The 26,827-nt window shown below is 63.1% G+C and overlaps 8 protein-coding genes across 8 annotated transcripts; 4 read left to right on the plus strand and 4 right to left on the minus strand.

The window, feature by feature from the left end:
* Positions 1-164: 164 nt before the first annotated feature.
* CHLNCDRAFT_56217 (hypothetical protein) lies at positions 165-2,994 on the minus strand (the record flags this gene model as incomplete). Its single annotated transcript, XM_005846426.1, has 8 exons — positions 2,699-2,994; positions 2,313-2,462; positions 1,955-2,095; positions 1,707-1,809; positions 1,356-1,567; positions 781-1,146; positions 493-654; positions 165-329 (listed from the first exon to the last, which is right to left on the minus strand). The coding sequence occupies exons 1-8, from the start codon at positions 2,882-2,884 to the stop codon at positions 165-167; spliced, it is 1,485 nt and encodes a 494-aa protein (XP_005846488.1). The 5' UTR covers positions 2,885-2,994.
* Positions 2,995-3,135: 141 nt separating this feature from the next.
* CHLNCDRAFT_135693 (hypothetical protein) lies at positions 3,136-3,984 on the plus strand (the record flags this gene model as incomplete). Its single annotated transcript, XM_005846251.1, has 3 exons — positions 3,136-3,283; positions 3,400-3,749; positions 3,883-3,984. 3 exons carry the CDS (start codon positions 3,136-3,138, stop codon positions 3,982-3,984), a joined length of 600 nt encoding a protein of 199 aa, XP_005846313.1.
* A 428-nt stretch (positions 3,985-4,412) lies between these two features.
* Positions 4,413-5,546, plus strand: CHLNCDRAFT_135694 (expressed protein; the record flags this gene model as incomplete). The annotated part of the gene is made up of 3 exons (XM_005846252.1): positions 4,413-4,535; positions 4,697-4,879; positions 5,043-5,546. The coding sequence occupies 3 exons, from the start codon at positions 4,413-4,415 to the stop codon at positions 5,544-5,546; spliced, it is 810 nt and encodes a 269-aa protein (XP_005846314.1).
* A 408-nt stretch (positions 5,547-5,954) lies between these two features.
* Positions 5,955-7,197, plus strand: CHLNCDRAFT_135695 (hypothetical protein; the record flags this gene model as incomplete). The annotated part of the gene is made up of 6 exons (XM_005846253.1): positions 5,955-6,017; positions 6,122-6,160; positions 6,298-6,414; positions 6,557-6,686; positions 6,835-6,946; positions 7,077-7,197. The coding sequence occupies 6 exons, from the start codon at positions 5,955-5,957 to the stop codon at positions 7,195-7,197; spliced, it is 582 nt and encodes a 193-aa protein (XP_005846315.1).
* Positions 7,198-7,595: 398 nt separating this feature from the next.
* CHLNCDRAFT_135696 (hypothetical protein) lies at positions 7,596-10,680 on the minus strand (the record flags this gene model as incomplete). Its single annotated transcript, XM_005846427.1, has 9 exons — positions 7,596-7,836; positions 7,965-8,071; positions 8,221-8,404; positions 8,557-9,187; positions 9,362-9,476; positions 9,613-9,762; positions 9,867-10,042; positions 10,161-10,503; positions 10,579-10,680. The coding sequence occupies 9 exons, from the start codon at positions 10,678-10,680 to the stop codon at positions 7,596-7,598; spliced, it is 2,049 nt and encodes a 682-aa protein (XP_005846489.1).
* Positions 10,681-11,663: 983 nt separating this feature from the next.
* Positions 11,664-13,386, plus strand: CHLNCDRAFT_10962 (hypothetical protein; the record flags this gene model as incomplete). Its single annotated transcript, XM_005846254.1, has 6 exons — positions 11,664-11,927; positions 12,083-12,118; positions 12,499-12,684; positions 12,800-12,979; positions 13,071-13,170; positions 13,298-13,386. Coding segments are annotated over 6 exons (855 nt in total), but the record flags the coding sequence as incomplete, so codon positions are not given.
* An 8,665-nt stretch (positions 13,387-22,051) lies between these two features.
* Positions 22,052-23,769, minus strand: CHLNCDRAFT_59707 (hypothetical protein). Its single transcript, XM_005846428.1, has 4 exons — positions 23,342-23,769; positions 23,058-23,181; positions 22,760-22,934; positions 22,052-22,608 (listed from the first exon to the last, which is right to left on the minus strand). Exons 1-4 carry the CDS (start codon positions 23,667-23,669, stop codon positions 22,450-22,452), a joined length of 786 nt encoding a protein of 261 aa, XP_005846490.1. The 5' UTR covers positions 23,670-23,769; the 3' UTR covers positions 22,052-22,449.
* A 988-nt stretch (positions 23,770-24,757) lies between these two features.
* CHLNCDRAFT_31767 (hypothetical protein) lies at positions 24,758-26,770 on the minus strand. Its single transcript, XM_005846429.1, has 6 exons — positions 26,588-26,770; positions 26,301-26,416; positions 26,056-26,146; positions 25,796-25,902; positions 25,413-25,620; positions 24,758-25,022 (listed from the first exon to the last, which is right to left on the minus strand). Exons 1-5 carry the CDS (start codon positions 26,735-26,737, stop codon positions 25,449-25,451), a joined length of 636 nt encoding a protein of 211 aa, XP_005846491.1. The 5' UTR covers positions 26,738-26,770; the 3' UTR covers positions 24,758-25,022; positions 25,413-25,448.
* Positions 26,771-26,827: the final 57 nt, after the last annotated feature.

Consider the following 26,827-nt stretch of genomic DNA (forward strand, 5'->3'; position numbering starts at 1 on the left):
AAAGTGGTGCAGAGACTGGAATGCACGCCAACGCAAGAACTAAACGGCATGGGGGAGGGATAGCGAGAGGAGCAAAGTGCACAGTTGATTCGGTGCGGCCTGGCATCCCACCAGGTCACCTCTGGTGTCGGCTGAGGCTGGAACCCTGGACGCCTGCACTGCGCTCACGCCACCAGCTTCTTGCGACGGTAGCGCACGCGGCATGCCTTGGGCATAATCACCATGGACGTGTAGTTGGGCTCGGGCACAGGGTCCAGCAGCTCAAACTCAAAGTTGCGCAGCAGCACGCTCCAGATTGTCTTGATCTGCAGGTATGCAAAGTTCTGTCCCTGCACCACAGGCAGGCTCAAGGGCAACATGGAGGGCTGGGGTGAGCAGGGGCCATGGGCACACCGGTGAGGTGCAGGAATGAGGTGCAGGAATGGCCCAGACACACCCATGTTCCCGCACAAGCATAGCATCTCTCGCGCGCACGCAGCCGCACGTGCTCACCATGCAGCCATGGCGGCCGCCACCAAAGCCCAGGTAGGAGAAGGGCAGCGGCTTGTCCTCCTCGCGTGGCGGCAGGAAGCGGTCGGGCTGGTACTCGTCCGGCTGCTTGAAGACGTGGGGCAGGCGGTGGCTGAAGGTGGGGCTGGCTGCCACGATGTGGCCCTGCGGCAGGCGCACCAGGTCGGGTCAGGCGGGGCCAGGGTTTCACACGTCCAAACAACAGACATGACAGGCAAGGTGGTACAGGCAAAGTGCTGAGCAGGCCCATCACACTCCCACCCACCACACCTTGGGCACCACATAGGTCCTGCCTTGGCTGGTGGTGACGGGGAACGACTCCTTGGCCAGGCGCATGACCATGATGAGCGGCGGGTTCATGCGCAGCGCCTCCTGGATGTTGAGGTGCAGCGTGTCCATGCCGTTGAGCACATCCATGTCCAGCTTGTCGCCGTGCTCCCTCACCACCCGTCTCTGCTCCTCCTGGGCTGCCGCAAACCACTTGGGGTTGGACAGCATGCGGTAGCCGGTCCACGAGGAGGTGACGGAAGAGGTGTGCTGCCCCGCAAACAGCAAGGCAATCAGCAGGCCCGCAATCTCATCGTCGGTGGTGGCACGACCGCTATACACATTGCGGTAGCGGCTGTCAATCAGCACCTGCGGGACGGGCAGGGTGCAGGTGTGGCGGCACCAAGATGGGCGATGAGGAGCCCGGGGGGGGGAGTTACAGCAAGACATTGCGCGCACAAGGAGGCCGTCCACTCGCTGCAGCTCCACCCAGACCTGCACCCCACCGACCCACATCCACGCCCTGTCCACCCCACACGCCCTTGCTCCAGTCAACCCAACCACCCTCAGGGCCCCACCTGCAGGATATCGTCCTCCTTGACGCCGCTGTCGCGCCGCGCCTTGATGACCTTCTTGAAGATGCCGCGCAGCGCCTCGCGCGCCACGTCGCGCCGCCGGTGGAACTCGGTGGGCAGGTAGGGGAAGAGGACGGAGATGGGGCGCATGCCATCATCCAGGTCGTGGTACAGGTCTGCCACCTCCTTGAACATGCTCTCCCGGATCTCGCGGCCTGCATGCAGTGGTGGGCATGCCTGTCACGACCCGACCAGCTGCATTGCATCATGCTGCAATGGGGGAGGGCGGGAACATGCCGTAGCACGGTGCCCCCCTCGCTGCCCAGCCCCGTCTCCCCAGCAATGCCAGCTCACCCAGCAGGGTGCGTGAGGCAGTGAGGATGATGAGGTCGGAGAATGCCTGCATGAAGTCCACCACACCCTCCTCGCCCCACTTGGAGAAGTAGTCGTCAGCCTCCTGCAGGGCAGCACCAGTTGGGGGCCACTAAGCGGCACAGAAGACACGACGGGCCAATGGCCTAAGCTGTCCCAGGTGAAGCCGGCTGCCCCTGCCAAGCGGGGATGAAGCCAGCCGCTCAACGCTGCTGTGGCGCCGCGCTCACCATCTTGAAGGCGGGCACATAGGTGCGCAGCTTGGCGGTACGCAGCGCGTCGGCCACAAAGCGGAACTGCTCGGAGCGCACGCGCTGGTCCACGTCGTACACCACGCCGTACCCAAAGGTGGGCACATTGAAGTTGTAGACCTGGGGCCAGTGGCGGCCAGGCGAGGGTGTGGTTTGGAAGAAGGGGCGGTGGGTGGCAGGCGCCGCCAGCATGGGCCGCCCCATTGCAAACAGCAGCGGCTACAGGCAAAGACACGAGAAGCCAGCGGCACGAGTAGCTGCAGGCGCACATCCCCCCAGCGGCTTCACGTGTGCCGCCCTTTTATGCACTGCCCTAGGTCCTGGGGAGCCACCACACCTCGGTCTGGCTCATCTTGTCGTCGGTGGCATTGAAGAAGTGGGGGGAGACGTGGGGTCCCAGCAGGAAGGTCATCTTCTTGTGCAGCAGAGGGATTGTGAAGGCCTCGCCATGCTTGGCATACATCTCAGTCATGAGTGGCAGCGGGCCCTGCAAAAAGGTCAGCCGGCAGCAGTGGCGGCGGCGGCAGCAGCGGGGACCCATTCATTGAGCAGCAGCCCGGCAGCCAGATGGAATATACTGAGTCGGCGCAACATGACTGTTTCTAGGTAGAGGGCTGCTGTGAATGGCGGCCCGCAGGGGTGCGGAGGAAGGCAGAGGGAGCCAGGCGAGCAACCGAAGGTGGCGGGTGGTGGCGGCCAACCCAATTGCAGGCAGCAGCGAACCTTGCTGAACTTGATCAGCCCACCCACGAAGGGCAGCCCCTCATCTACCGGTGGCGCCGCCCCAGGGAAGGCGTTGCTCAGCACTCGCAGGATCAGCAGGGAGAGGAAGATGACCGCCGCGCCGCTGGCCAGCTGCAAGGAGAGGGGCAGGGCTTGCAGGCCCTCGCTCAGAGCGGAGAGCTCCATTGGATTGGGGGAGGCAGATGGAGTCTCAGAGACCCTCAACCCGCGCGGCAGAGGAGGGGAACGCCTGCCCTACTGCTGATTATTCACTGCCCGACGCCATTCAATTTTCTTGAAAATGACTTTGCGAGCCCTGTTGCGTGGCCTCCAACATGGACACAGGCCCTCCCGGCTCCATGGGTCCTCTAGTAATGATTGCTCCATCGCGCACGCCTGCTGGTCATTGCTTGCCTCAGTCGAGTCGCACCTGCGTCATGTCCATCACCTCGACTTCACTGCACACGTCTGGGGCTCTCGTGTTCCAGTGCGCCGCCTGCAAGACCATTCTGAGCGACAGTCGGGAGTTTGTGTGCACGCTGACGGCGCCAGGCCCCGCCGCCGCCAACTATGTCGCCGTCAAAGGTGCGGGCGGGTGGGCGGCGGGTGGAGAGCACAGCAAGATTTCAAGCACAGCAGAGGCCCCTGGTTGACCGGTCTGCGCCGCTGCCTGCCTCGCCACCGCCCCGCTGGCTGTGCAGGCGTGTGTGATGCGCGGGTCGACCGGATAGCGCATACCGCAGAGCACACCACCCACTTCTCGCTGTGCTGCGCCGGTTGCGGCGGCGCGGTGGGCAGGCTGTACACCGAGGTGCCACCCGCGCTGGCACCCGTGTGCAACCTGTTTTGCCTGGAGGTCAGCAGCTGCCTGAGCTACGAGCTGGGCAGTGCGGAGGTGAGGGCGCCAGGCGGCGGCTGCGCGCCCGCCGTGGCGCAGCAGCAGCAGCAGCAACAGGTCGGCGGCCCGCAGCTACCAGGGGCAGGCGGGGATGCCACGCTCGTGCTGGAACTGCTGGCGCGCGTGGAGCACCTTGAAGCCAGCCTGTGCACGGTGCGAGGCATGCGGGGAACCCGACACACTGCTCCCTGCTCCCTGCTCCTGGCCCCTGCTCCGTGCACACACTGCTCGCTAGCCGGCAATGCACCGCTGTTGAGCCTGTCTGCTGCTTGTGTGCACCGTGCAGCTGCAAGGCATGCAGGTGCTGCATGACGCACAGCTGAGGACGCTGCCCGGCTACCAGGTGGACGGCCAATTTGCAGAGGCGGTGGCGGCGGGTGGCAGCTAGCGTCGGTTGCGGTCCACACCACTCCTCCTGTTGAACGCACTACTGTTATGCCCCGTCAGGTGTTGACACAGGCCTCAGATGCAAAAAGAGAGCTGGGATGGCGCCTCCACGTGGCCTCATCCTAGACGATTTGCTCCTGCTTGCAGCCACCCTGCACATCGGTGTGCTGCGAATCCATCCCCTGGAGCATCCGGACGAATAGAAGCGCAGCAGAATGCAGGCCCTCGCTCGCGCTCCGGCCTTCTCGGCGGCCTCTCCCGTCAGCGGCAGGCCCTCTCACCGCAGCAGACTGGTTGTGAGCGCCTCGGCCAGGTGGGCAGCAGCGTTGGGCAGTCTCCTGCACTAGCACATCTGAGAGATGCGCTGGGTGTCTATTCCTGGATTGAATTGGCATTGATTCGTGTAATTGCAGGAATGATCAGGGCATGATGCAGCAGGCGGCGGCGGCGGGCCTTGCAGCGGTGTTGGTGGTGGGCGGCGCCGCGCCCGCGATGGCAGACTCTCAGGGCAGCGCGCTGCTGGATGAGCTGCTCGCCAAGCCATCTGTCAAGGTGTGGTGCTGCTACTGTTTATTTGGCGTGTCCAACCATCTCTTGATGCTGCTTCATGACCTGGTGTGCGGTTGAACAGCATCAGGACGCTGCACAGCAAAGTACACTTCAGGATGGCCTGCTGAACGGATGCCATGGAACCCCACTTGGCTCTGTTACAGGTGCTCAAGAGTTCCCAGAAGGTCCAGGCACCGTCGTACGGCGAGGTCAAGAAGCTTGTGGCAGTCCCTGCACCCCCCAAAAAGGGCGCTCCCGCCAAGGCCGCCGCCAAGAAGCCGGCGCCTAAGCAGGAGGCTCCCAAGCCCAAGTCCAGCAGCTCCTCCACCTTCAAGCTGTCTGGGCCCGTGAGCAAGGGCGTGCAGGCACGTTCCAGCCGCATGCCAGGGAGAAAGATGCTCTGCCCGCGTTGGTCTGGCACTACTTCCACATGCGCATCTGTTGTTGTTGGCAGCAGCATGCACACGTTTGCCGATTATTCAGATGATGCGCGACTTCTCATCTATGCAGGGTGAGACGCCCGGGAGCCTGTCGGTGACTCCTAAGATCGCTCCTGCTCCAAAGTCAGCCCCTGCCAAGGCCGCACCCAAGGCTGACGCACCCAAGCCGGCGGCCAAGGCCAAGCCCGCAGCTGCGCCCAAGGCAGCCGCCCAGAAGAGCAGCTCGGACGGTGACCGCGCCAAGCAGGCCGCAGCTGCTGCTGCCGCGGCAGCAGCCGCAAGCGCCGCCTTCAAGGCTAGCCAAGCAACACCCGCCCCGGTCCCCGCAGCGCCCGCTCCCGCATCCAAGCCTGCCGTCACCTTTAAGAAGGCGACGCCGACCTTTGTGGCTCCGGCAGCACCAGCGGTGGCAGCCGGTGCCGCAGCTGTGGGCGCGGGTGGTGCTGGCCTGGAGTCTCCCATTGCGCAGGCTTCTGCTGTAGCTGCGGCGGAGCTGCTGGCAGTGGCAGCGGCCACAAGCACTGTGGGCGCCATTTTGAGCAACAGCAGTGCCAAGAAGACGGTCAAGGCGTAAAGGAGCGTGCCTTGCGTTCTGCTCACCACTGCATTACGGCTCATTCATTCATGCTGCCATTGCGTTGTTTTCCGCTCCGTTTCTGCACCGCCCTCTTTGCCGATTAGAACAATTATATGCTTTTCTTTCATTTGTCCTGACATCATTTGTATGTGTGGGGATCTCGTTGTTGTTTCTTTGATCTGTAAACAACACTTATTCTTATCTACTAGCACCTGGTTGAAAGGTACAGCCGCCCGCAGCAGTGCAGTACAGCCGCGCTGATCCAAGTCGGCACGTCCAAAGGGAATTTGCTTCCCCTCGATGATCAAAGGCGTTGCCCGCGCCAGGCCGGCTGGGTTGGCTGTGTTTGGGCGCAACTCGGCCACCAGTCTCCCTCTCTCGTTGCGCAGCAGGGTCGTGGCTGCCATGGCTGGAGCGAACGTGAGGGTGTTGGTGCCAATTGGGACCGGCTCGGAGGAGATGGAGGCGGTGAGCATAGCTCGACATTGCCACTGCCGCCGGTGCCGCCCCCACGCGGGACGCCTTGGACCGTGCAGCCAGCAGCCCCCCCAATGGGGCCTTCATGCATGCAGGTCATCACCATCGACGTCCTGCGCCGTGCGGGCGCCGAGGTGAGGCTGGCAGCAGCTGCATGAGGCTAGGGCACAAGCGGTGTGGCCTCCCTGGTTCATTCCCGTGCGGCTGCCACCTCTGGCCACGTGCTCCCTTCCTCCTTGTACCAGCCGTGCTGCACATTTCCATGACGCAGGTTACGGTGGCTTCTGTAGAGGATGACCTGACAGTGGTGTGCTCCCGGCAAGTGAGGCTGGTGGCGGACAAGAGTATCAAGGACTGCGCCGGGGACTGGGACCTGATAGCGCTACCGGTCAGTGGTGGTGGGTAGGCGTGTCCGCAGGGCGCACCGACAGTGTTGCAGCTGCAGAGGCAGGTCCAGTCTACGAGTGGCAACACTTTCTGCCTCTGAACGCTGTGGTGCACAATCCCTTGCCGCACGCCGGGATCCGCAGGGCGGCATGCCGGGGGCGGAGCGGCTGCGCGACTCTGCTGCGCTTACCGAGCTGGTGGCCAAGCAGAAGGCAGCCAACAAGCTGCACGCCGCCATTTGCGCAACGCCCGCAGTGGCATTTGAGCCTCAGGGTGCGCCGGGTAGTGGTGTAGAGGGGCAGATCACTACAAACATGTGGTTGCAGGCATGAAGAGCTACATCGTGCCAGGGCGGCGTCTCCAGCCCCGTATGGACTCATCTTTACGCCAGTTCAAGCGGCTCTGGTCCCCTTTCCTGCAGGCGTGCTGGCTGGCAAGAAGGCCACCGCGCACCCCGCATTTTCCGCCAAGCTGACAAACCAGGCTGCCGTGGAGCAGCGAGTGGTGGTGGACGGCAAGCTGGTGACCAGCAGGTGGGGGCGATAAGTTTGCAGTTCGAGCCTCGGTTGATGGCTCACTCTCGCAAACATGTGCTGGAGTTGAATCAAGAAAGACTTTCCCCTTGGACCATCATCAACACCCATGGTGCTGCGGTCTGTGCAGGGGCCCGGGCACTGCGTTTGAGTTTGCGTTGGCGCTGGTCAAGATGCTTTACGGCGAGGAGAAGATGAGGGAGGTTGCGGGGCCCATGGTCATGGCAGACGGCTACGACAAGGCTCTGTGAGCTGCTTGTCATGCATGCGGTTGGAGCTGCGTGGAGCTCCAAGCTGCGTTGCTGCTCGATGCTTGCCATGTTGCCAGTTAATGAACAGTTCGTGCCTGCGGGTTGGTCTGCGAGTGTAACAAACAGGCAGTAACAGCATACGTAAAGCTTCCTTGCTTCAGCCTGCTTCAGCCTGCTTTGTGCAACTGCTGTTCATAAACACGTGCTATCAGATTGGAAGTGTGCAACGAGAGGCAACGTAGGACCTGAAAAAAGATGCTGAATCAGATCATGCGTCAGAAAAAGGGTTCGTTTGAACGAAATGCACTGCAGGGTGCCGAGAAAAAGGATGGAAAATCCCTGCAAGGAAATGCCAGAATCATTCATTCATGCTGACCGAGTTGTGCTGCTTTTGTAGATCAGGCAGGCACTGCCTCTGCTGCCGCGTCCGGCTCCTGCTGCTGCTTGCCGCCCTCCTCGTCACTGCCGCTGCTATCTGACGCCCCGGAATGCACCCAGAAGGCACCCAGATCTGCTGTGTTGACCAGGCGTTGGTAGATGCCGCCTTCCAGCCTTAGCAGGTCATGATGGCTGCCCTGCTCCACAACCATGCCCCCTGCCACCACTGCAATTACGTCTGCACGACGCACAGTGCTCAGCCTGCATAGGGCGCAGCCAGGTTGGCACCACGGGTCGGGGGGTCAGCATAATTGAGATTGTGAACAGTTTACGCTGCTTGTGGTTGTTCGTATCCTGTGGTTGCTGCTGCCACTGATGGAGGCCCATACCTGTGAGCAATGATGAGCTTGGTGGCGGCCAAGGAGCGCAAAGTGTCGCTAATGTACCGCTCGCTGGTGACATCCAACGAGCTGGTGACCTCGTCGAGTACCAGGATCTGGAGTGGGGCAGTGTGGGCGACACGGCTGAGCAGGGTCAAGGGTCAACGCGTGCAGGTAGTGCCACGCTCACAGCAAGATGTGCCAGGCATTTTGGTTTTGTAAAGGCAACAACATGACAGTGCAACATGTCCGCAGGCAAGCATACCGTGGGGTGCAACAGCAGGGCCCTCGCAATCGCGAGCCGCTGCTTCTGTCCGCCAGACAGGGCGTGGCCGCGCTCCCCCACTTCCGTCTCGTAGCCATTGGGCAGCTGCCGCACAAACTTGTCTGCATGTGCCGCGCTGGCCGCCTCTAGCACCTCCTCAATGGCAGCGTCTGGCTTGCCGTAGCTGCATGGTACATATGGCATGGCGGCATTTGTTGATAGGTGGGTGGCAGGGGTTGACAGACGGTATCACGCCTGCCCCAGTAACAGGGTCACGCTGCTATCGTATAGAGATTCAGGTGCAATGTTCCAAGCAGCTCTGCCCCAACTACCCACCTGATCTGCTCACGCACGGAGCCCGACATGAGCATCGCCTGCTGCAGCACCGCAGCCATGCCCACCGCCGCCGCGCTGCCGCCAGCCTGGTCCTCCGGGTCAAGCGGCTGCCCATTCACCAGAATAGTGCCCTGCAGTGGGTGGTACAGGCCTAACAGCAGCGCCGCAATGGTGGACTTGCCGCCGCCGCTGGGCCCCACCAGCGCCACCGTCTGCCCTGGCAGCAGCGTTAAGCTGAAATTCTTGACGGCCCAGTCCTCGGCCCCTGGATAACGGAACCAAACGTCCCGGAACTCCACCTGGCCGCCTTGGCCGCTGCTGCCACTGCCGTTGGTGCTGTTGGGAGTGGGCATCTCCAAGGCACGCGCTGCCACCCCGCTGATTCCCGCCACCAAGGCCTGCTCGCCGCTGTCGCCGCTGCTGCTGTGACTGGGTGCCGCAGCCCTGGTCTCACTACTGATGCTATTGCTGCTGGCGACGGCATTGGCGCTGTCCGCTGCTGGTGCTGCTGCTGCAGTGGGAACCACCAGCTCTGCAACGCGTTCCAGAGCGCCTACTGCCTTGCCCAGCTCCCCAAGGCTGGCAGCCACGGAGCTGAGGCCCACGGAAATGAACAGATTGAACACATTGACTGCGCAACACAACGAGGCCAGCGGGGGCACGCAAGTGAGCCTGATGTGGTGCCAGCCCCTGAAGTGTAGGCAGCAATAACCGGCTGCCCAGGGTCACAGGGTGCTCCAGGCTGGGTGATGGGTGCGGCTGCTGAGCAGTAGCCATCAGCCCCGCTCGCCACCCACTTGCTCACCTGCCAGCAGCGCCCCCACGCTGATCCGGTTCTGGATGACGAGCATGCCGCCTAAGCCCAGCAGCGCCACCGTGCCTACATTGACAGCCAGCCGGCCGGCCCCTTCCACAATGCCCTGCGATTACCGTTGATGACACAGTGCATAGCTTCAGCCAATGCATGAGCACGCTCGCAGCTGGTGCTGGTGGTGCTCAAGTGGCGGGACGGCAGGCAGGTGTGTGGGGCAGGGTGGGGCAGCACATTTGGTGCACCTGGAAGAAAGCGTAGCGCTGCGCCATGTCGTAGCCACAGGCAGACAGGTCCCTGAACGCGCCCGTCTCACGCTCCTCCTGCGCAAACACTTGCACCGTCTGCACCTGCGAAAGCCGCTCCGACGCAAAATCCAGCGCCTTGGCCGCCACCTGCGCCCACCAAGAGCGAGCCGCTGAGTTGGCCGAGTGACATTCGGTTCGCCCCCTCTTCCTTGCCAAATGTACGCCCTCCCATCCCACTCATCCCGCCCCACCTGCTGCCGCTGGTAGATGATGGCAGAGCTGCGCACCACGACGGCACGCAGCAGGCGGGAGAGGGCGGGCGTGATGAACAGGGTGACAAAGGCCAGCAGTGGCTGCTGCAGCGCAATCATGGCCAGCGCGCCCACCACCTCAAACATTGACCGGAAGCCGCGCTGGCCGATGAAGTCTGCAGGTGGCAGGTGCATGGTGGATGTGGGTGTGTGAGCGGACGTATGCCACCAGACTGGCAGTGGGTGTTGGTTCTGGCGGCTGGGCAAGGCATGCTCCCCTTCCCCAGGCCGCACCTGCCAGCGTGTTTTGCAGCACGGTGACGTCCAGCGTGAGGCGAGACAGGAGGTCCCCCTTGCTGGCAGCATCAAAGAAGGCCTGGTCCCGAGCCATCAGCGTGCCCATGAGCCACCCCCGCAGCCGGTGTCCAAACCGCTCGCCCAGCAACGAGCTGCACCATGACACCATCGCGTTGCCGGTGGCTGACAGCACCAGGCAGGCACTGAGCTTGAGCATGACGGCGGTGAAGGAGGTGGGAGGAGCGCCTGCTGTGGCAGGAGCCAGGCCCGCAAATGGGTTGATGGCCGCCGCCGCACCCTCTCCTGCCAGCCCGCCGTTGGCGCGGACGAGATCAAAAACCTGCAGTGAACATAGACATGCAGATCAGAACATGATAACTGGAGGACATCAAACATGTGATCACTTTTCACACACCTCGCCGATGACGAGCGGGAAGCAGAGTGTGAAGGCTATCGTCGCAACCAGCACCACCGTCGTTAGAAGCAACAACGGCCAGTCTGGCCGCAGCGTCTCCATTGCCAGCCGCAGAGCCGATGCCGCATTCTGCGAGGCCGCAGGTGTTGGGGAGGCGGCAGGTGCTGCCGTGTCTGCTGCTGATGCTTTGGGCTGGCAGCGCTGCTGCCGCCTTTGCTGCCGCTGCTGCCGCTGCTGCTCAGTTTGAACGGTGCCGTGGCTGCGCCTCAGAGGACTCGCTGGCAAGGGCCGCACTGGCTGCTGCTGGGTGGTGATGGCGGCATGGCTGTGGCTGGGCTGCGAAGCAAGCGCTAGCAGGTGCCGCTGCGGCGTGGGAGGTTGCCTGGCGGCAGGGGCGCTCAGCCGCCACTGCCCATTCTGCCGCAGCGCCACAGCGCAGGGCACATGCGGCCGCGCCGCAAGCATTCGTGATGGCTGGCCGGTTTTCTATGGTGGGAAACAGAACAAGGCGCATGCAGAGCAACCACAAGGAGAGCGGTGGGCGCTGCCTGTATGAGCACAGTCAGAAGGTAAGTCGCTGTCGTGAGTTTTGTAGTCTGGCGAATGGTTGCCGGTGAGAGCACAGTCTTGTGTACTGCCTCTCTGGTACAATCACACCAGGTGCTGCAGCTTTCCCCTCTGCGTCCTTGATTTCCGTTTCAAACCCACTATCGCGTCCAGCTTGTACGTCACTTCGCTTTGGAGGCATGAAATAACTGTGACGCGGAGGACAGACCTCGACAGAAGCGGGTCGGGAGCGCCCCGCCCGAAGCATGCGGACGGGCGGGAAAGGCAGGGAGGTGGGGAAGGTAGTTAGCTTCGGCTTGCATCCTCTCCAGCCGCAGCAGACCCCCGCCACCACCCGCCCGCACACCCGGCCACCGCTGCTTGCGCAGACTGGGTTGGTGCAGCCGCTGTGGAGCCCCGGCTCTGCCTTGACGCCCCAGCTGTTCACGCAGCGCAAGAGCCTGTTTGCGAGCGAGGCGCCCGTGCATGGCGGCAGCGCGAGCGGCAGCCCTGCAGGCGGTGCACCGCCCAGCGCCACCGACGACAGCATCAAGGTTGTTTTGAGGATTCGGCCCCCCACTGGCAAGGAGACGGCCGAGGCGGCATGCCTGCAACACACTGGTGTGGACACGCTCACGCTGCTGACCAACCCAGAGCCTACATTCTACACGCTTGATCATGTGGCGGGCGGGTCCCAGGCCCAGGCTCATATGCACAAGGTGGTGGGCCGGCCCATCGTGGACAACGTTTTGGCGGGCTTCAACTCCACGATTATCGCGTATGGACAGACGGGGAGTGGCAAGGTGGGCAACCCACTGGAAGCTGCCCTGGGACCACCACTTGCATAAAGTGGCCGCGATCTGCTTGGATGGGCACCCTGGTGTGCCTGCTGCCCTTCCTGTATCCTGCTTCACCGCGTCACTAGCTGCCCCTGGCTGGGCTGCCCTGGCCCCCGCAGACCTACACCATGCTGGGGGAACTGCCGGAGGAGGGAGTGGAGGAGCTGCCGGGGGGTGCGGGCCTCATGCCTCGCATTTTTGCCCACCTTTTTGAGCGCATCAGCGAGATAGACCGGGCATGCCGAGCGGGGCGGGAGGCTGCGTTCACCGTGTCATGCAGCCTGCTCGAGGTGTACCAGGAGCAGGTGAGGGGGTGATGATGGGTGGCTGGGCTTTTTCACAGGGTGTCGCGCGCAAGCATTCTAGGAACTTGGAGGATGGCATTGCTGTGCACCACCTGGTGCCTATCTCTGCCTGCCACACCGTACAGGTCACTGACTTGATGGCCACATCGGCACGGGTGACACTGCGGGAGGACAAATCGGAGGGAGTCTTCATTGAGGGACTCAGCTGGCATCCCGTGGCCTGCGGTGAGGCGCATTGGTGGCGGCTGTCACAGATCAGTGGGATCGTTGGCAGCAGCTGTCGCAGCCTTGAATGCAGCCTCCGGTTCCAACCCCCGTGCGCAGCTGGCGACGTGTTGCGCCTGCTGACCAAGGGCGCCGCCTACCGCCATACTGCTACCACCAAAATGAACGACACATCAAGCCGCAGCCACATGGTGAGAAGCAGACAAGGAGAGAAGCGGATGATGGAAGGCTAGCTGTCAGTGTCTGCCTTGGCTGCCCGGTGGGCTTTCACATCTGAAGCCTCGAGCCTGGCTCCTCTTTTCGCAGGTCATGACGTGCTCTCTGGAGATGCGCATTGTGGAGGAGGGGGCAGGCGTGGTGCGGCGACGCAGCCGGCTCAGCCTGGTGGACCTGGCGGGCAGCGAGCGGCAGAAGGCGGCCGACACGCAGGGGGACCGGCTTAAGGAAGCACAGGCCATCAACAAGAGCCTGTTCACGCTGGGGCAGGTGGGTAGGTGCCAGCTATCCAACACTCGCTTCACACACACACATTTTGGCAGCCGGTGAGCATCAAACGTGCCCCATGCCGTTGGCTCAGGTCATCAACAAGCTGACCGAGGGCTCCGCCCATGTGCCGTACCGTGAGAGTAAGCTCACGCAGCTGCTGCGCGAGTCGCTGGGGGGCAACAGCCGCACAGGTATGTGTGCTGAAGAATGGGAGGTGCCAAGGAATGAAGAATGCGTGCACATTGTCCCCGCAGTGCATCTGCATTCTACAGCTGCAGTCGCCGGCCCGTTCATGCATGCCCTGCCCCTGGCATGCAGTCATTATTCCCACCGTGGCGCCCTGTGCCTCTTGCTTCTTTGAGACGCAAAGCACACTGAAGTTTGCTTGCCGCGCAAAGCAGGTCAGACTGGCTACCGCAAAAAGCTGCTCGGTCTCAGCGCTGCCTACAACTGTCCCTTCTTTATTGTTTTGTTTTTTCCTTCCCCTCAGATCCAGAATCGCGCGGTGGTGAATGAGGACGTTTCGCAGAGCGCTGTGGAAATGGCGGCAGAACTGCAACGCCTGCGGCGCGAGGTCGCCATGCTCAGAGGGCTGGCCAACAGCAGCAGCGGCGGCAGCGACGGCTCCACAGAACTGAGGCAGGCTCTGGTTGTCAATGAGCAGCTAGAAGACAGCAACAAGCATCTACAGCAACAGCTGGGGCGCCTGAGGCAGTGAGTGCACAAAACACGTGTCAGTCAGCGCCATGTCATGCACTTTCTTCTGGACACGTAGACTCACTGGGCCGCTGTTGCTCACCCTCTGTTCGAGCAGGGAGCGTGATTCTTATGAGGCTGCCTCCAAGGCTGCTCACGCACAGCTGCAGATTCTGGAGCAAGCGGAGAGCGGAGCAACTGAAAGGATGCAGGACCTGGTTGCCGAGGTGGAGCGCCTGCAGCAGGCCTACACCGATTGCCAGACAAAGCTGGAGCAGCAGCGTGGCCAGCTGGGTGGCATGGCGGCTGAGACGCGGCAGCGCGCCCTGGACCAGCGGCTTGCCGCTGCGGCACTCTCTCAGCAGTCAGCGGCACTGTCCAAGGCAGAGCAGGAGCTGGAGGTGGCGCGAGCACAGCTGGCAGCGCTCCAAGCCTGCGAGGGTGCCAAAGAGAACAAGCTGCGCAGGTGCATGTGTCGGCCTAGAGGTGGGAGCATGGATCTTTAAGTTTGAATAGATGGTCATGTTTGATCCCCGGCATGCCACCTGCCTCCCCTGCAGCTCCCGGGAGATGGCCGCCACTGTGGCATCCCTGGAAGCCACCTACTGCACGGTCCAGATGCAGATGAAAAGGCTTATGGACCGCAATGACGCGCTGGTGGCGGAGCGGGATGGGCTGAAGGCCAAGGCGAGTGCTGCCGCAATCAGATCTGGTGGGATGCCCTGTATGCATGAACCGAGCTTCTCCCTTGCCACCCAGGTGATTGTTGCCAGGCTTCCTCCCTGCCTGTGCCGCCTAGTTTTCGCTCCTGTGTGTGGATGCAGGTGCAAGATTACGAGGTGCGGGCAGCCAACGCCGCCACCGTTATTGCGTCGAGCCAGGCACAGGTAGAGGCCCTGCGCGGCGAGAGGGCCGCCCTCCAGGACGAGGCAGCGCGCCTGACGGGTGCCCTGGCGGAGGGCAAGGCGCAGCTGCAGGCCCTGGCCAAGCGTAACGGCGAGCTCAGGTGGGAGGGCGAGTGGGTGGTGGTGTGGCTCAGCCCTGTCACAAAAGCAAGCTCATGCTTGCTGTCTCGCTTACCTTTGACCCCTGATTCGAGAGGGCGCTTCTCTGCTGCTATTGCAGCTTGGAGATTGACAACCGCCGCAGCTTCGACAACGGGATCCAGCACCTGCGTCAAGAGCTGGCGGAGGCGAAGCAGGATGCAGATGCCCTGCAGTGCAGCAAGGCGGCTGTGGCAGAGCGGGTGGTGCTGCTGGAGATGCAGCTTCAGGAGCAGTCTGTGGAGGGGAAGCAGACGGCCGCTGCTGCAGCTGTGCAGATCGACAAGCTCTCAGTGCTACTGAGGGATGCCAAGGAGGTGCGCATCTGGGCCCTTCGCTTCTGGTTGGTGCTGCGCTGTGTATCCAGAACCCATGGCAGTGGCGACGTGGCATGCAAGCTAATCATATCTGTCATTCTGTTTCCGCTCTCTGTCCCTCTGCTCCACGCTCCACCTCACCCGCAGCACATCTTTTGTGCACAACACATCTTTTGTGCAGGCCAGCCTGGCACATGAGGCATCGGCAGCCTACCAGCGCGGGCACCGCGAGCAGCTGGAGAAGGAGCACACTCGGCTGATGCGCGAGAAGCAGCAGCTGGAGCAGCGGCACAAGGAGCTGGTGGACAACCTGAGGCGCAACCGAGAGGGTGAGCACAGTCCGGATGTGCACAGCCAGGCAATTTGGTGGGGTTTGGGCCTGAGTGGTCGCAGCGGACTTGATTGAAACATGTCATATGCAACTACTGCGTGCGTTTCCATTCTTTGACAGCATGCCTGGCTGTCCTGCAGACAAGTCCTCCGCCCGGGAGTCGCAGTTGGCGGAGCTGGACGAGGCATGGTCTCAACTGGATGTGCTGGAGAACACGGTGGGAGAGCTGCGGCGTGCCAAAGTGCAGCAGACGGCAGAGCAGGCTGAGGATGTCGGCCTGCGCCAGGAGCTGGACCAGGCGCGGCAGCAGCACAGCGACGCGGTGGAACGCCTGGCACTGGCAAAGAGCGAGCGTGATGCACTGGAAAAGCAGGTGGAGGCGCTGCACAGCCGCGGCGCTGCCGATGAGGCGGCTCTGTCCGGGCAGCAGGCGCTCGTGCGGGAGCTGAGGGACCAGGTCAAGGAGGCGGCGGCCGAGATGGAGCAACTGCGGGTGAGTGGTGGACAGGAATGGGACCGTGGTGCTGCTCGTCTTGACGGGCAACAGTATTAACGTGGCTGCTGTTGGTGCAGGACCGGATTGGTGAAAGCCAGGCACGCCTGCAGGCAGACCACGAACAGCAGGCTAGGCAGGGGGAGGAGCTGGAGGCCGCCCTCAATTCTATAACACACAAGGATGCTCTGCTCGACCAGCTCACCTCCCAGGCATGCCGAAGCTGGTTGCTTCCTGGCACCGGATTGGAAATGTCCCAGGGGATCGCTGCCTGTGCAGCACCCTTGCCACCAGGGACCATCGCAGAACTGCCTGTTCTACTGCTGCAGGCAGAGGAGCTGTCCCGCCGCCTGCAGGAGGTGCAGAGCAGTGCGCAGGGCTCTTCGGCAGAAGCGGCGCAGCTGCAGGAAATCCTGCATGTCAAGTCTGACCGTCTCGAGGCCCTGGAGGCAGAGGTGGCGGTCGGGCAGGAGCGGCTGGTGGAACTGGAGCGGGTGCAGGAGGCCAGTAGGGCGGCGTCAGAGGGGGGCCAGGCGGTCGTTATCACCCTGCGGGAGCAGGTGGTGACGCTTGAAGCAGAACTGAGCCAGGCACAGTCGGAGCTATATGCCAAGGATGGCACCATTGCAGGTTGCGCCATGCCTACCAGCTGATCCATGCAGCATGCGCCCTGATGGTGGCTGTTGGATCTGCGAGCTGTCTGCTTGGTTGATGAGCTGTCTGCTTGGTTGATGAGCTGGTGATGCAGGGTTCCATGGCAACAACTGAAGTATGTTCAATTGCCTCCCCCTTGCTGTAGGCTTGGAGGCTGCCTTGGCTGAACTTCAGACCCAGCTACAGCATCACACCGAGCAGGCACAGGAGGAGGGTGCAGAAGCGGCCGCTGAGCTACGCAGCATAGAGCAGCAGCTGGAGCGGGCGCAGCAGCAGCTGGCCGATGCGCAGCAGGGCCTGGCAGTGCGCACGCAGCAGCTGCAGGCACACGAGGCGGCGGTGGCAGCGCAGGCGGAGCAGGTGTCGAACGCGCAGCGGGCATCTGGGGCGCAGGCGGCGCAGCATGCAGAGCGGATGGCTCAGGTGCAGGCTGAGCTGGCAGCATCCAAGAAGCGGGCAGATGAGTGCAGCGCAGCAGCCAAGGCTGGCGCTGTGCGAGCAGATGGGCTGGAGGCACAGGTGGCGCGGCTTACCAAACAGCTTGCGGCGGCAAAGGAAAAGACCGTGCAGTATGACAGTGCCGCGCTCGACTTGGAGAAGCAGCTGTCAGCTGCGGAGGCTGCGCTGGCCAGTAAGGGCAGGGAGCTGGAGGCAGCAGCGGCGGCACTCACGGCGCTGGAGGAAGAAGCTGTGGTACTGCGGCAGCAGCTGGCCCACAAGGGCACGGAGTTGGAGGCAAAGGTGCGGTTGAGAGGCTGGCACGCAGCACGCTTGAGGTCACGCCAGCCAAAATCCATCGCACCCTGCCTTGTCAGCATTGTTCCTAAGCCCTTGCTGCTGTCGCCATGCCATCGTCCCCCCTGGCACAGGAGTGGCGCATCGAGAGCTTGCAGGGGGCACTGGCAGACCTGGAGCAGGAGATGGCAGGCAAGGCTGCAGAGGCAGAGGCGAGCACCGCGCGCACGGCGATGCTCACCAAGCAGCTGGACGAGCGGGAGGCAGAACTGGAGGCAATGCTAGCAGATGTCAAGCAGCAGGCCGCCGCGAGCCGGGATGTGCTGGGAGCCAAGGCGGCAGAGGCGGCCTCCCTCCAGCAGCAGCTGGCGGCATCGCGGCAAGAGGTGACTGAAATGTTGGACACCCAGGCCCAGCTGCAGGCAGCCCAAGAGGCCAGCCAGGGACAGCTGGCTGCTCAGCTGCAGGCGGCCGAGGCCGAGGCCGCCAGCAAGCAGGAACAGGTGGAGGCAGCAGAGGCTAAGCTTGCAGCAGCAGAGGCGGGAGCTGCTGCCACAGCGGCGTTGCTCGCGAAGCTGCAGGCTGGCGCCACTGCTGCAGAGGAACAAGCTGTGGCGGCCAAACGCGCAATGAAGCAGTCGCAGGCAGACACCGCAGGCCTGATCCAGGAGCACTTGGCCACGCTGCGATCGGTGCAGGAAGAGGTGAGGGTTGCGGCTTCGTTATAGAGAGCGTCCTCACCCACAGCATCAAAATCCCCTGCCTATCGCAGCCTTCTATTGCCTGCCTCCCCATTCTGCTTCAAGCAGGTGGCAGCGCTGAAGGCGGAGGCTGACAAGGCGCAGCGGGAGAAGCAAGTGCTGCGGGAGGTGAGCATGCCTGGTTGGGAGAGGGAGTTGGTTGGGAGGGGTGGTCAAAATCTGGGCAACTCTCAACGATGTGACCCTAATCAAAGATGTGAACTCCTGCCTTCAACCCACCTGACGAGGTGACGGAATGCTTCACATGCATGGCTGGCTGCAGAGCCTGTGCCAGGCCACCGCAGATGCAGTGGAGCAGATGGCGGCGCACCAGGAGTTCCGGGCAGAGCGGGACGAGGCGGTGGGCATTCTGCGGGCGCAGGTGGCCCAGCTGCAGGCGCTGGGGGCCTCCAGGCAGCATGAGCTGCAGGGCACCATCAGCCGGCTGGAAGGTGGGTGGCAACGTGTGCAGGCTGGTGGCATCTTTTGATCGCTGCTGAAGCTCCTGATTCAATCAAGCACGCGCATGCTGCTGCCCACATTGTTCGTTCCTTGTTCTGTTGCCTGTTGCAGATCTGCAGAAGCAGGCATCCAATACCAAGGCCCAGGCGGTGGCAGCAGAGCAGGCGCTGGCCACTGCCACCGCCGAGCGGGACCGCCTGGCTTCAGCACTGGCACAGAAGGATGCTGAGCTGGTGGCCGTGCAGGCCGAGCGCGACGGCCTGCTGGCCGACCAGCAGCAGCTCATGCAGGCTGTGGCGGAGCAGGCGGCGCAAGCTTCCGAGGACGCGGCCCACGGCAGCGGCGTGACTCCTGCTGTCGCCATCGCTGCGTCTCCTGCGCCGCCCTCGCTGGACGTGATCCGGATGCTGCGGGACCAGAAGGATGCGCTGAAAGCACAGCATGAGGCCACTGTGGCGGTGAGTGGCCTGGGGCTGAGATGAAGCATTGTTCTGCCAAGGAGTGGCACTGCTGGTTCAGCCCCATGCCCACCGACCCCGCAGTTGCCTGCCGACCTGCAGCCTGCCCGCTGCCCTACTTGCCCGCCTGCGCAGGACATGAAGGAGCTGATGTCCAGGGAGGCGCAGCTCCTACGCCAGCAGCTGCAGAGACTGACGCGCGAGCGCGACAACGCCGTGGCGGAGCACTCGTTTGCGCGGGAGGAGGCGCGGGTGGCGGCGGCCAACGGCGAGCGCGCCCTGGCGGCCGCGCGTGCAGCACAGTCGCAGCTGCAAATTGAGCGGGACGCAATCATGTCCAGCCTCAGCGAGCTGCAGGCTGCTTTCAACACAGTGGAGGCCAAACGGGGTGCGGAAATGCGGCGCCTGAAAACAGCTGTGGAAGTCGAGCAGCGCGAGGCAGCCGAGCTGAGGGCGCAGCTGGAGCAGTACGCCATAGAGCTGCGCCACCTGAACACTGCGGCGGCTGCAGGCCAGGCAGCGCCCCCTCCTGCTGCCGTCGCTGCCCCTGCCGCCGCCCCCATGGTGGAGCCCCAGGGGCGGGGCAGCCACGCGGGTCAGGCCAGGGTTCAGCAGCAGCAGCAGCGCAATGCCGACATTGATGGCGACGTGGTGCTGCAGCGCTCGCTGGCCAGCAGCCAGGGCCAGCCCATGCCTCTGCAGTCGCTTCGGCTGGTGGCACGGCAAAACGTGGCAGCGGGAATGGCCGCGGCCGAGCCGCCAAAACAGGGCGGCTGGGGAACGGGTTATGAGAGGGCGTTCTTGGTAAGTGAACAAGCCTATCGACAAGCTGCTGTGAAAGTGCTGCCAGTGCCTACGGATCTTACTACCGATGCCGTGTTGCAGGAGGGCGGCACGAGTCCAAACGGCAGTGTCGCCTCCCAGCACGGTGGCGGCAGCGGCTTCCTGTCCAGCCGCTGGCTGGTGGGCCAGGATGAGAACAGCAGGGGCCACCCAGCCACCCAGCGTGCGCGCTTGCCATCCGTTGCCCGCTACTCGCGCTTTGACGGGGAGGGGCCCAGCAATTGAGCGCCAGGCGGCGAAGAGCGCTGCATTGTCTTGGGTTCGTAAATCGGCTCTATTTCGATCAACTTGGAGTGGGAAATGTAGCTTGTGCTTGCGACACCTCTGGTTGCCCTGAGCGGCACGTTTGGCAACGTCTCCCTCCCCTCCTGAGGCCAAGTCAGGCGACCAGCACATTGCGCTTGCTGAGTTCCCCTTGTGGAACAGCCGAGCACGAACAGGATCATTCCTCTTATTAGCAGCAGTGAGGCCATCTCAACTTCAGAGGTTGAACATGCAGCGTGGCGCCGGTGGTACATTTGGGTCGTATGTACATACATATACCCCCCGCACATCCATTCAGTGTGTTACACCCTAAATACGCGATCGAATGTTTCAAAGCCGGCAGCTGTCGGGGCTGCTTACCTGGCGACGGGAGACAGCTGGAGACTCGAGGTTAGCAGAGCGTGTGAGGGGCCGTCGCACGGTCTTGCAGCCTACCCGGCTTAGTCCCGCAGTTGCGCAGTGTTTCTCGCTGCTCCTGCAGGCGGCAGTTGCTTTGCGCTCGCCCGTTCCTGCAGCGTCCCTTCTGCTCCCACGCGCATCATGAGTTCCGATGCCCCGCCCGGAAAGAAGAGGGGCAGCAGCAGCCTGGTGCAGCGAGGCAGCAGGTTTCTGGCCCTACAGCTGCGCATAATGTCCGTGCTCCAGCTCCTGGCCGGAGGAGGCTACATCGGCGTGGCCGTCATGCTACAGTTCCCGCCTGGCGACCCGCTGACGCTGTGAGTGGCGCGGCGTTGGCAGGAGGTTCCTTGGCCACCGACAGGCGGCGCTGCCGTCGCCCAGCTGCCGCTCCGCGCCCGCTCTCCCTGCCTTTTCATTGCCCCACAACCCTTCCCATTCTCGTGGCGTAGGGGTTTGTGGGCCATTGGCTGCCTGGCCATCCTTACTGCGATCTGCGGCTGCATTGGCGGCTGCCGTGTCCGCTGGTGCCTGGGCGTGTACGTTGTGCTGGCGGTGCTGGCATTGGCTGGCCAGCTCGGCTTTGTGCTCTACCTGTTCATTGCACCCGATCAGGCTGAGGAGCAGCTGTCCAATTACCAGCGCACCAAGGATGGCCAGATCAAGTGAGTGCTCCGGTGCAGCTAGGCGGGGTGCCAGGGCGTGGCCGCATGCTTGTGGCCGGGCTGGCCTGCTGGCCAAGCCCACCACGGCCACCTTGGTCTGGTTGCGCTGATGTAATGCACACCACCACCTCCTGATCCTCCGGGCCGCCACCCTGCCGCAGGGACAACCTGCACGAGATCATCATCATCGGCCGCTGGGTGCTGCTGGGCCTGCTGGGCGCCCAGGTGCTGGCCATCGGCCTGGCCTCCTGCCTGCGCTGCTGCACTCGGCACCGCTCCTACGTGGAGTTCCAGGAGGAGGAGCAGGCAGAGTATGAGGCGCGACAGGATGCGGCCACAGACCAGCTGGCGCAGCTGCGCGTGAAGCTGGGGCTGGCAGAGGGGCAGGTGCCGGGCGAGGCAGGCGCGGCGGCGGCCAAACGCCAGGTTATCAACATTCACGCGGTGTCGGGCACGGCGGCTGAGCGCCAGGCAGCGGCGCAACAGCAGCAGCGCGCCATGCGCAGCAGCCTGTTCCAGCGCAGCCAAGATGGTGAGGATGTCAAACTTGACGCCGACCTGGAGGCTGGCAAGATGATTGGATCCAGGTGGGTGGGCGCTGTTGGGAGGCTGCCAGGAATCCTGCCCTGAATCCCCTTTGAAATGCCATTCGCTGGAACTCTATTCTCAGGAGTCTGCAGCCCTTTGCCGCTCACATCTGCCGTTGCAGGGTGGCCACCGACACGGATGCCAACCCTTGGGAGGCGATGCCGGCGCAGCCCAGCCCCACCTCTGCCTGGCCCCAGGCCACCACCCCCTCTCCGCAGCGCAGCTTCAAGCCCACTTGGTCAAAGGCCGGCAAGCAGTGAGGAGGTCACATTCACCAGCAAAGCGCTAGCGCCACTCCTCCTGCAATTCTTGTTTTCCCCTGTTCCCCCAGTATTTTCTCGTTTCCGCCATTTCCCCTCTCTGCCCATGTGGGTTCGTCAAACAATTATTTCCCCTAGGTTAGACTGAAGGCACTTCTCAACGATGTTTGCCTGCGCTAGTGGGCAAAATTACAAAATTGAGTTGAAAAAGTGGAGCGTGGTCACCACAGGGGTTGCAGCTGGGGTGCAGCTATCGAGGGCCATGCGCAGGCGCAGGTCAAGTGCACGATGGGAGGTTGAAAAAACAGCTATGGCAATGCGGAGACATGATAGAAGCGTCTAGTGAAACACAGGGTACAACAGTTTTGGATGGAAAGCGTGTGGATTTTGCAGTGCGTTTGCAGTGCAGCTCATGAGCACCACTGCTGCGGGAGGAACTGGCGGCCGGCGCAGTATCGCAGGGCGCGAGTAGAGGCCTGGTGCTTGGTGGAGGCTCGGTTGTGGAGGCTGCCGGCCAGGGCCGCCTCACTCGGTCTTCTTCAGGTAGCGCGTCAGCTGGGCCACGGCCGAGGTGTAGACAAAATAGCACCAGGGCACCCAGCTGGGGATGCCGGAGTGCGGGATCTCGGTGAACAACGTGGCGCCCGGGTAGTGCCACAGCTGCAGGATGTGCATCAGCATCAGCTGCAGGGGGCGGGGGCGCGGGGGACGGGCGGCGCATGTCAGCAGGGACCAGAGGCTGGCTTGGGGACCGGAGGCTTGCTCCTGCGCTGCCAACATGTGCAGCGCCGCACTCGAGCGGCAGAGCCTTGAACATGAAGCGCTGCATGCCCACCTCAGCCGCGGGGCAGGCCAGCGCGCACAGCAGCGCCAGCGCCAGCCCCTGCTTGGTGCCATCAAAGATGAGGTAGTTGACCGCCGCGCAGCCGGCCAGCGCCCACGAGATTTGGTCGGCGGGCACGTTGTTGTCATACAGCACGCTGGACAGCGCCAGCACCGCCGCCACGGAGCTGCAGGCAGACAGGCGGGAGCACGCGACACGCATGGCATCAGCAACTTGCAGGGAGAACTAAATCTGTGTTGCAGCTTCCTCCCTGGGGTGCTCACACGCCAGGTTGCCCGGCGTCCCTCACCCAAAAGACAGGCACATCGTGCCCAGGCTGCACCGCCGGTAGGCGTCCTCAGTGGCCTGGTCGCCCGCCTCCAGCAGCCAGCTGTCGGCCTTGTAGACCAGGCCGCCCAGCACCATGTAGTAGGCTGCAGGCAAGCAGGGGCACGGGAGGGAGGACCAGGTTGGTGTGTACCGCTGGCGGGCGGATGGTGAGGAGCAGGCCTGGTTTCCGGACGGGTGGCATGCCGGGTATTCGGGCCACGAAGGAACAGGATTTGCGCGTGGCAGAAAACAGCAACTACTTGCCTGCCAGCAGCGGCGGCACCACGGCCGACGTGTGCAGGCCACCGTGCACCAGCGGCAGCTTGTCATACACCAGCACTTGCACACGGCTGTGGATGCCGTCCATGTAGGTGCCGATGGAGGCGCCGGTGAGGCCCAAGGTGGTGGCAATGGAGATGATGTCGCCCACGCTGCCGGGCATGTCCTTGCTCTTGGGCGCGGGCTGGGACCCGGGCGGGGGCAGGCGGGTGGACGCCGCCCGCACCGCCACCGCCGGGCGCCGCGTCACCGGCCGTGCCAGCGCGCGGACGCCGGCCGGGGGAAGCACAAGGGTTGACGCGCTGGCCATCATGGCTGCTGCTGGGGTGCAGGCACCTGGAATGTGCAGGTGTGCAGGTCCCAAGGGAGGGCCTGGAGGCGCGGCGGGAGCGGCTGAGAAGGACTGCTGAAGGTGAGGCAGGGAAGAAGAAGAAGAAGAAGAGGGTTTGCGAGTTGCGCCTGCAATCTTCAGATTATCCTGGCGTCGGTTCGTACTTCAGCAGTACTGCATGAGCGGCGCTGGACACTCCTCGTCTCCTTCTTCTCAGGAGGTTGAACAACCTGGCATTCACATACCTGGCTGGCAGTGCCCTCTCTGTCCTGCGTGTTCAACTGCTGGCAGCAGGCATTTGCGTGTTCTGCAACGTCTGTGTTCCACAGGTGGACTCCCGGGGATCAGGGACGCTGCACCTGCAGCAGGGAGGAGCGGAGATAGCACATGGCGCCAGCTGGCACTGCGCCGGCAGCGTTGAGCGCTACCGTGCTTGAGCAGGCATGGCAGAGCGGTGCCGCAGCAGGTCTGCATTCAGAGCCTGCTCGCCAGCAGACGTCGTGTCCCTTGCTGCACAGTGTGGGCACTCTGTCACGTGCAGTGTCTGCCACTGTCAACAGGCTTTACGGGCTGTCACTGCTGCGGCGGCAGGGACGCAGGCTACCCCAATGCGCAGGGTCGCACTGGCCCACCCACTCGTCTCCGGCGCTCTCCCCACAGCCCTTGTTTTGGGAAGGAGCCGTGGGCGGTGGAACAAGTGGCAATAGCTCGAATGGCAAACTTGGCCTATGTTTGAACCCCTGCCACATCTCATGGTGGCATGCTTTTTGCAAGCCCGTGTGTGTGCAGGAGTGGGCCATGGAGGCCACCAGATGGCGAGCTCGGTGGAGCAGGACCAGCAGCGGATGCCAGCCAGGCACCCCAAGCACTGGCCCCACGTCTGATGGTGCGCCGGTGGCGCTAGGTTTGGTTGAATGCGCTAGCTGGCGAGCGGCACCAGCTGCTGGCACGTGTGCAGCGGACAAAGCAGCCCTGCAGCAGCAGCAACAGCCCAGAGAGCACTGGTACGCAGCAGCATGAGTAGGGCGAGCTGTCTGCTTATTTCGCTGTTCATGCAATATCTCAAGAATCCTTTGTGTTGTCTTACAGTTGGCCAGGCAAATTCCCGCCAAAAAACACAGCCTGTCTTCAAGTGTGTGAAGCAAAACGTGGTAGCATGGGCAGCAAGGACAACAAACAGCAAAGGGGAAATAGGAGATTGCCAGCAAACGTGAAGTGAACAGGAACAAGTGGGTGTCTAGCGCATCCTGTAACGGTATTGACGCATCAAGCTGAATCGAAGTCGCAACCAAGCTGAATCGAACCTACAAGCAGGGGCAGCAGCACAAAACACGGCTGCAGCAGGATAGAAAGGTGCAGGGGCAGGTAAATGCCTGGATGGATGGAAAGGATGGGGGGGGTGCATGGTATGCTAGTGGCATGTAGGGCAAGCCTTTCCGGGGCGGCCACCGCTGCGGCACGCCCGGCTATGTGTGCCCCTGGGTGTGTGCTCTGCGCCGTTTGGAAAATGAATACCTATCTCCGTGATACCACCCTTCGACTGACATTAGCGTCGCAAGGACTCGGCCACCGGCGGGTGCAAGTGATGCAAACATGCATGCATGCATGCATGCCAGGCGCTGTGCAAAGGCACTGTGCAGCAGGGAGGGGGTTGCAGTTAAGGATGCTGAGCGCATGGCAGCAGAGAAGGCAGTCAGGCGGTTCAACGCCAGGCTCGCCACCTACCCATTGTTCGCTCCAAGTCCACCACGGCCAGCCGTGCTAGCGCAGGTCTGGCAGTGCAGTGCCCCGCTCCAGATTTGCCTTGATCTCGGCGGTGTGCGTGCCAAAGGCGCGCTCGATCTTCTTATTGAAGTGCGCGTTGCGATCGTTGATGTAGTCCACATCCTTGTCCTCGCGGAACGCACGCCGCCGGCTGAACGACTTGCCCTGCCTGCACAACCAGGCAGGCACGCAGGTGCAGGATAACAGGCACAGCCGGGCTGCCCCCCTTCCCCTGGCGCCAGTCTCGGTTGTGCTGGATGCAGGCGGGTGAGCAAAGAACGCACATGCCGGCGTGGTGCTGGCGGCGCAGCCCCGCCCGCCAAGGCGCCCGCCACACAACCCACCGCTCGTTCAGCTCTGCCACCATGCGGTCGATGCCAGCCTCGCTCACACGGCCCGCAGAGCCGTACAGCAGGCTGTCGGCGGTGCGGTAGAACTCGGGGTCGGTGGACTGCAGCCATGGGAGGCGGGGAGGAAGCAAGGGAGCAATTGTTCAGCATGCTGCGGAGGTGTGACTCAAGGTGGAGCAGGGCGAGGGTCTGCGGTGCGCGCAACCCTGCGCAACATCATCCCAACCGCCGATCGACTCAGACCGCCCGCCCACCTTTGCCTCCTCATACTCAGACCGATCTGGTTTGATCTTCTCGGTGCGCTTCTCGTACGCCGCCGCCAGCGTGGCCTGGTTGAACTGCTCCCTGCACCAAGCCACAGCCACACTTCAGCGATTGCTTCCGAGCCCGCTCCTCCTGCGATCTGCTGCGATGCACATGCCTGCCACAGCTCATTACCTTGCCATCCAGCACCAGCAGCACACATATTACAGCCGGCCGCGCCGGTGCCCACACTCACCAGCCCTGCGGCGCGGGCTTCTTCTCTTTCTTCTTGAACTGCGCCTCGGCCGTCTCGGCGGTGTCCAGGCGGTACGCCTTGCTGGGGTCCAGGCCCAGCCGCTGCAGCTCCTCCTCCTGCAAAACAAAGCAGACGCACCCGTGCGCCAGTGTCAGGGCCGAGGCCAACAAGAAGCACCTGTCATGGGCTTGCTGATGCCTCCCTCCACCTTTCAGCGGACACATCCCGTCCAGCCGTTCATAGGCAACCAAGCAGTCCCCAGGCCTCTACCCCCACCCTTCACCCACCTTGCGCTTCTGCTTTTCCTCAAACCACTTGCGCTTGGAGCCCTGGCGAGCACCGCCGCCGTCCCCGGCTGCTGCATCAGACTTGGCCGCTGCCTGCTTCCGCTTCTCCGCCACCACCGCATGCTCATTGGCCTTGCGGGCCGCCTTCATTCGCTGCTGCAGCTCCCACAGCTTCTTCTGCCGGGGATTCATGCCAGCGGTGGGGTCCACAAACTCTGCCGCCTCCCCATCCTCGCCACC

The sequence above is a fragment of the Chlorella variabilis genome, assembly GCF_000147415.1.
Source record: "Chlorella variabilis unplaced genomic scaffold CHLNCscaffold_14, whole genome shotgun sequence".
In the NCBI taxonomy this organism is placed as follows: domain Eukaryota; kingdom Viridiplantae; phylum Chlorophyta; class Trebouxiophyceae; order Chlorellales; family Chlorellaceae; genus Chlorella; species Chlorella variabilis.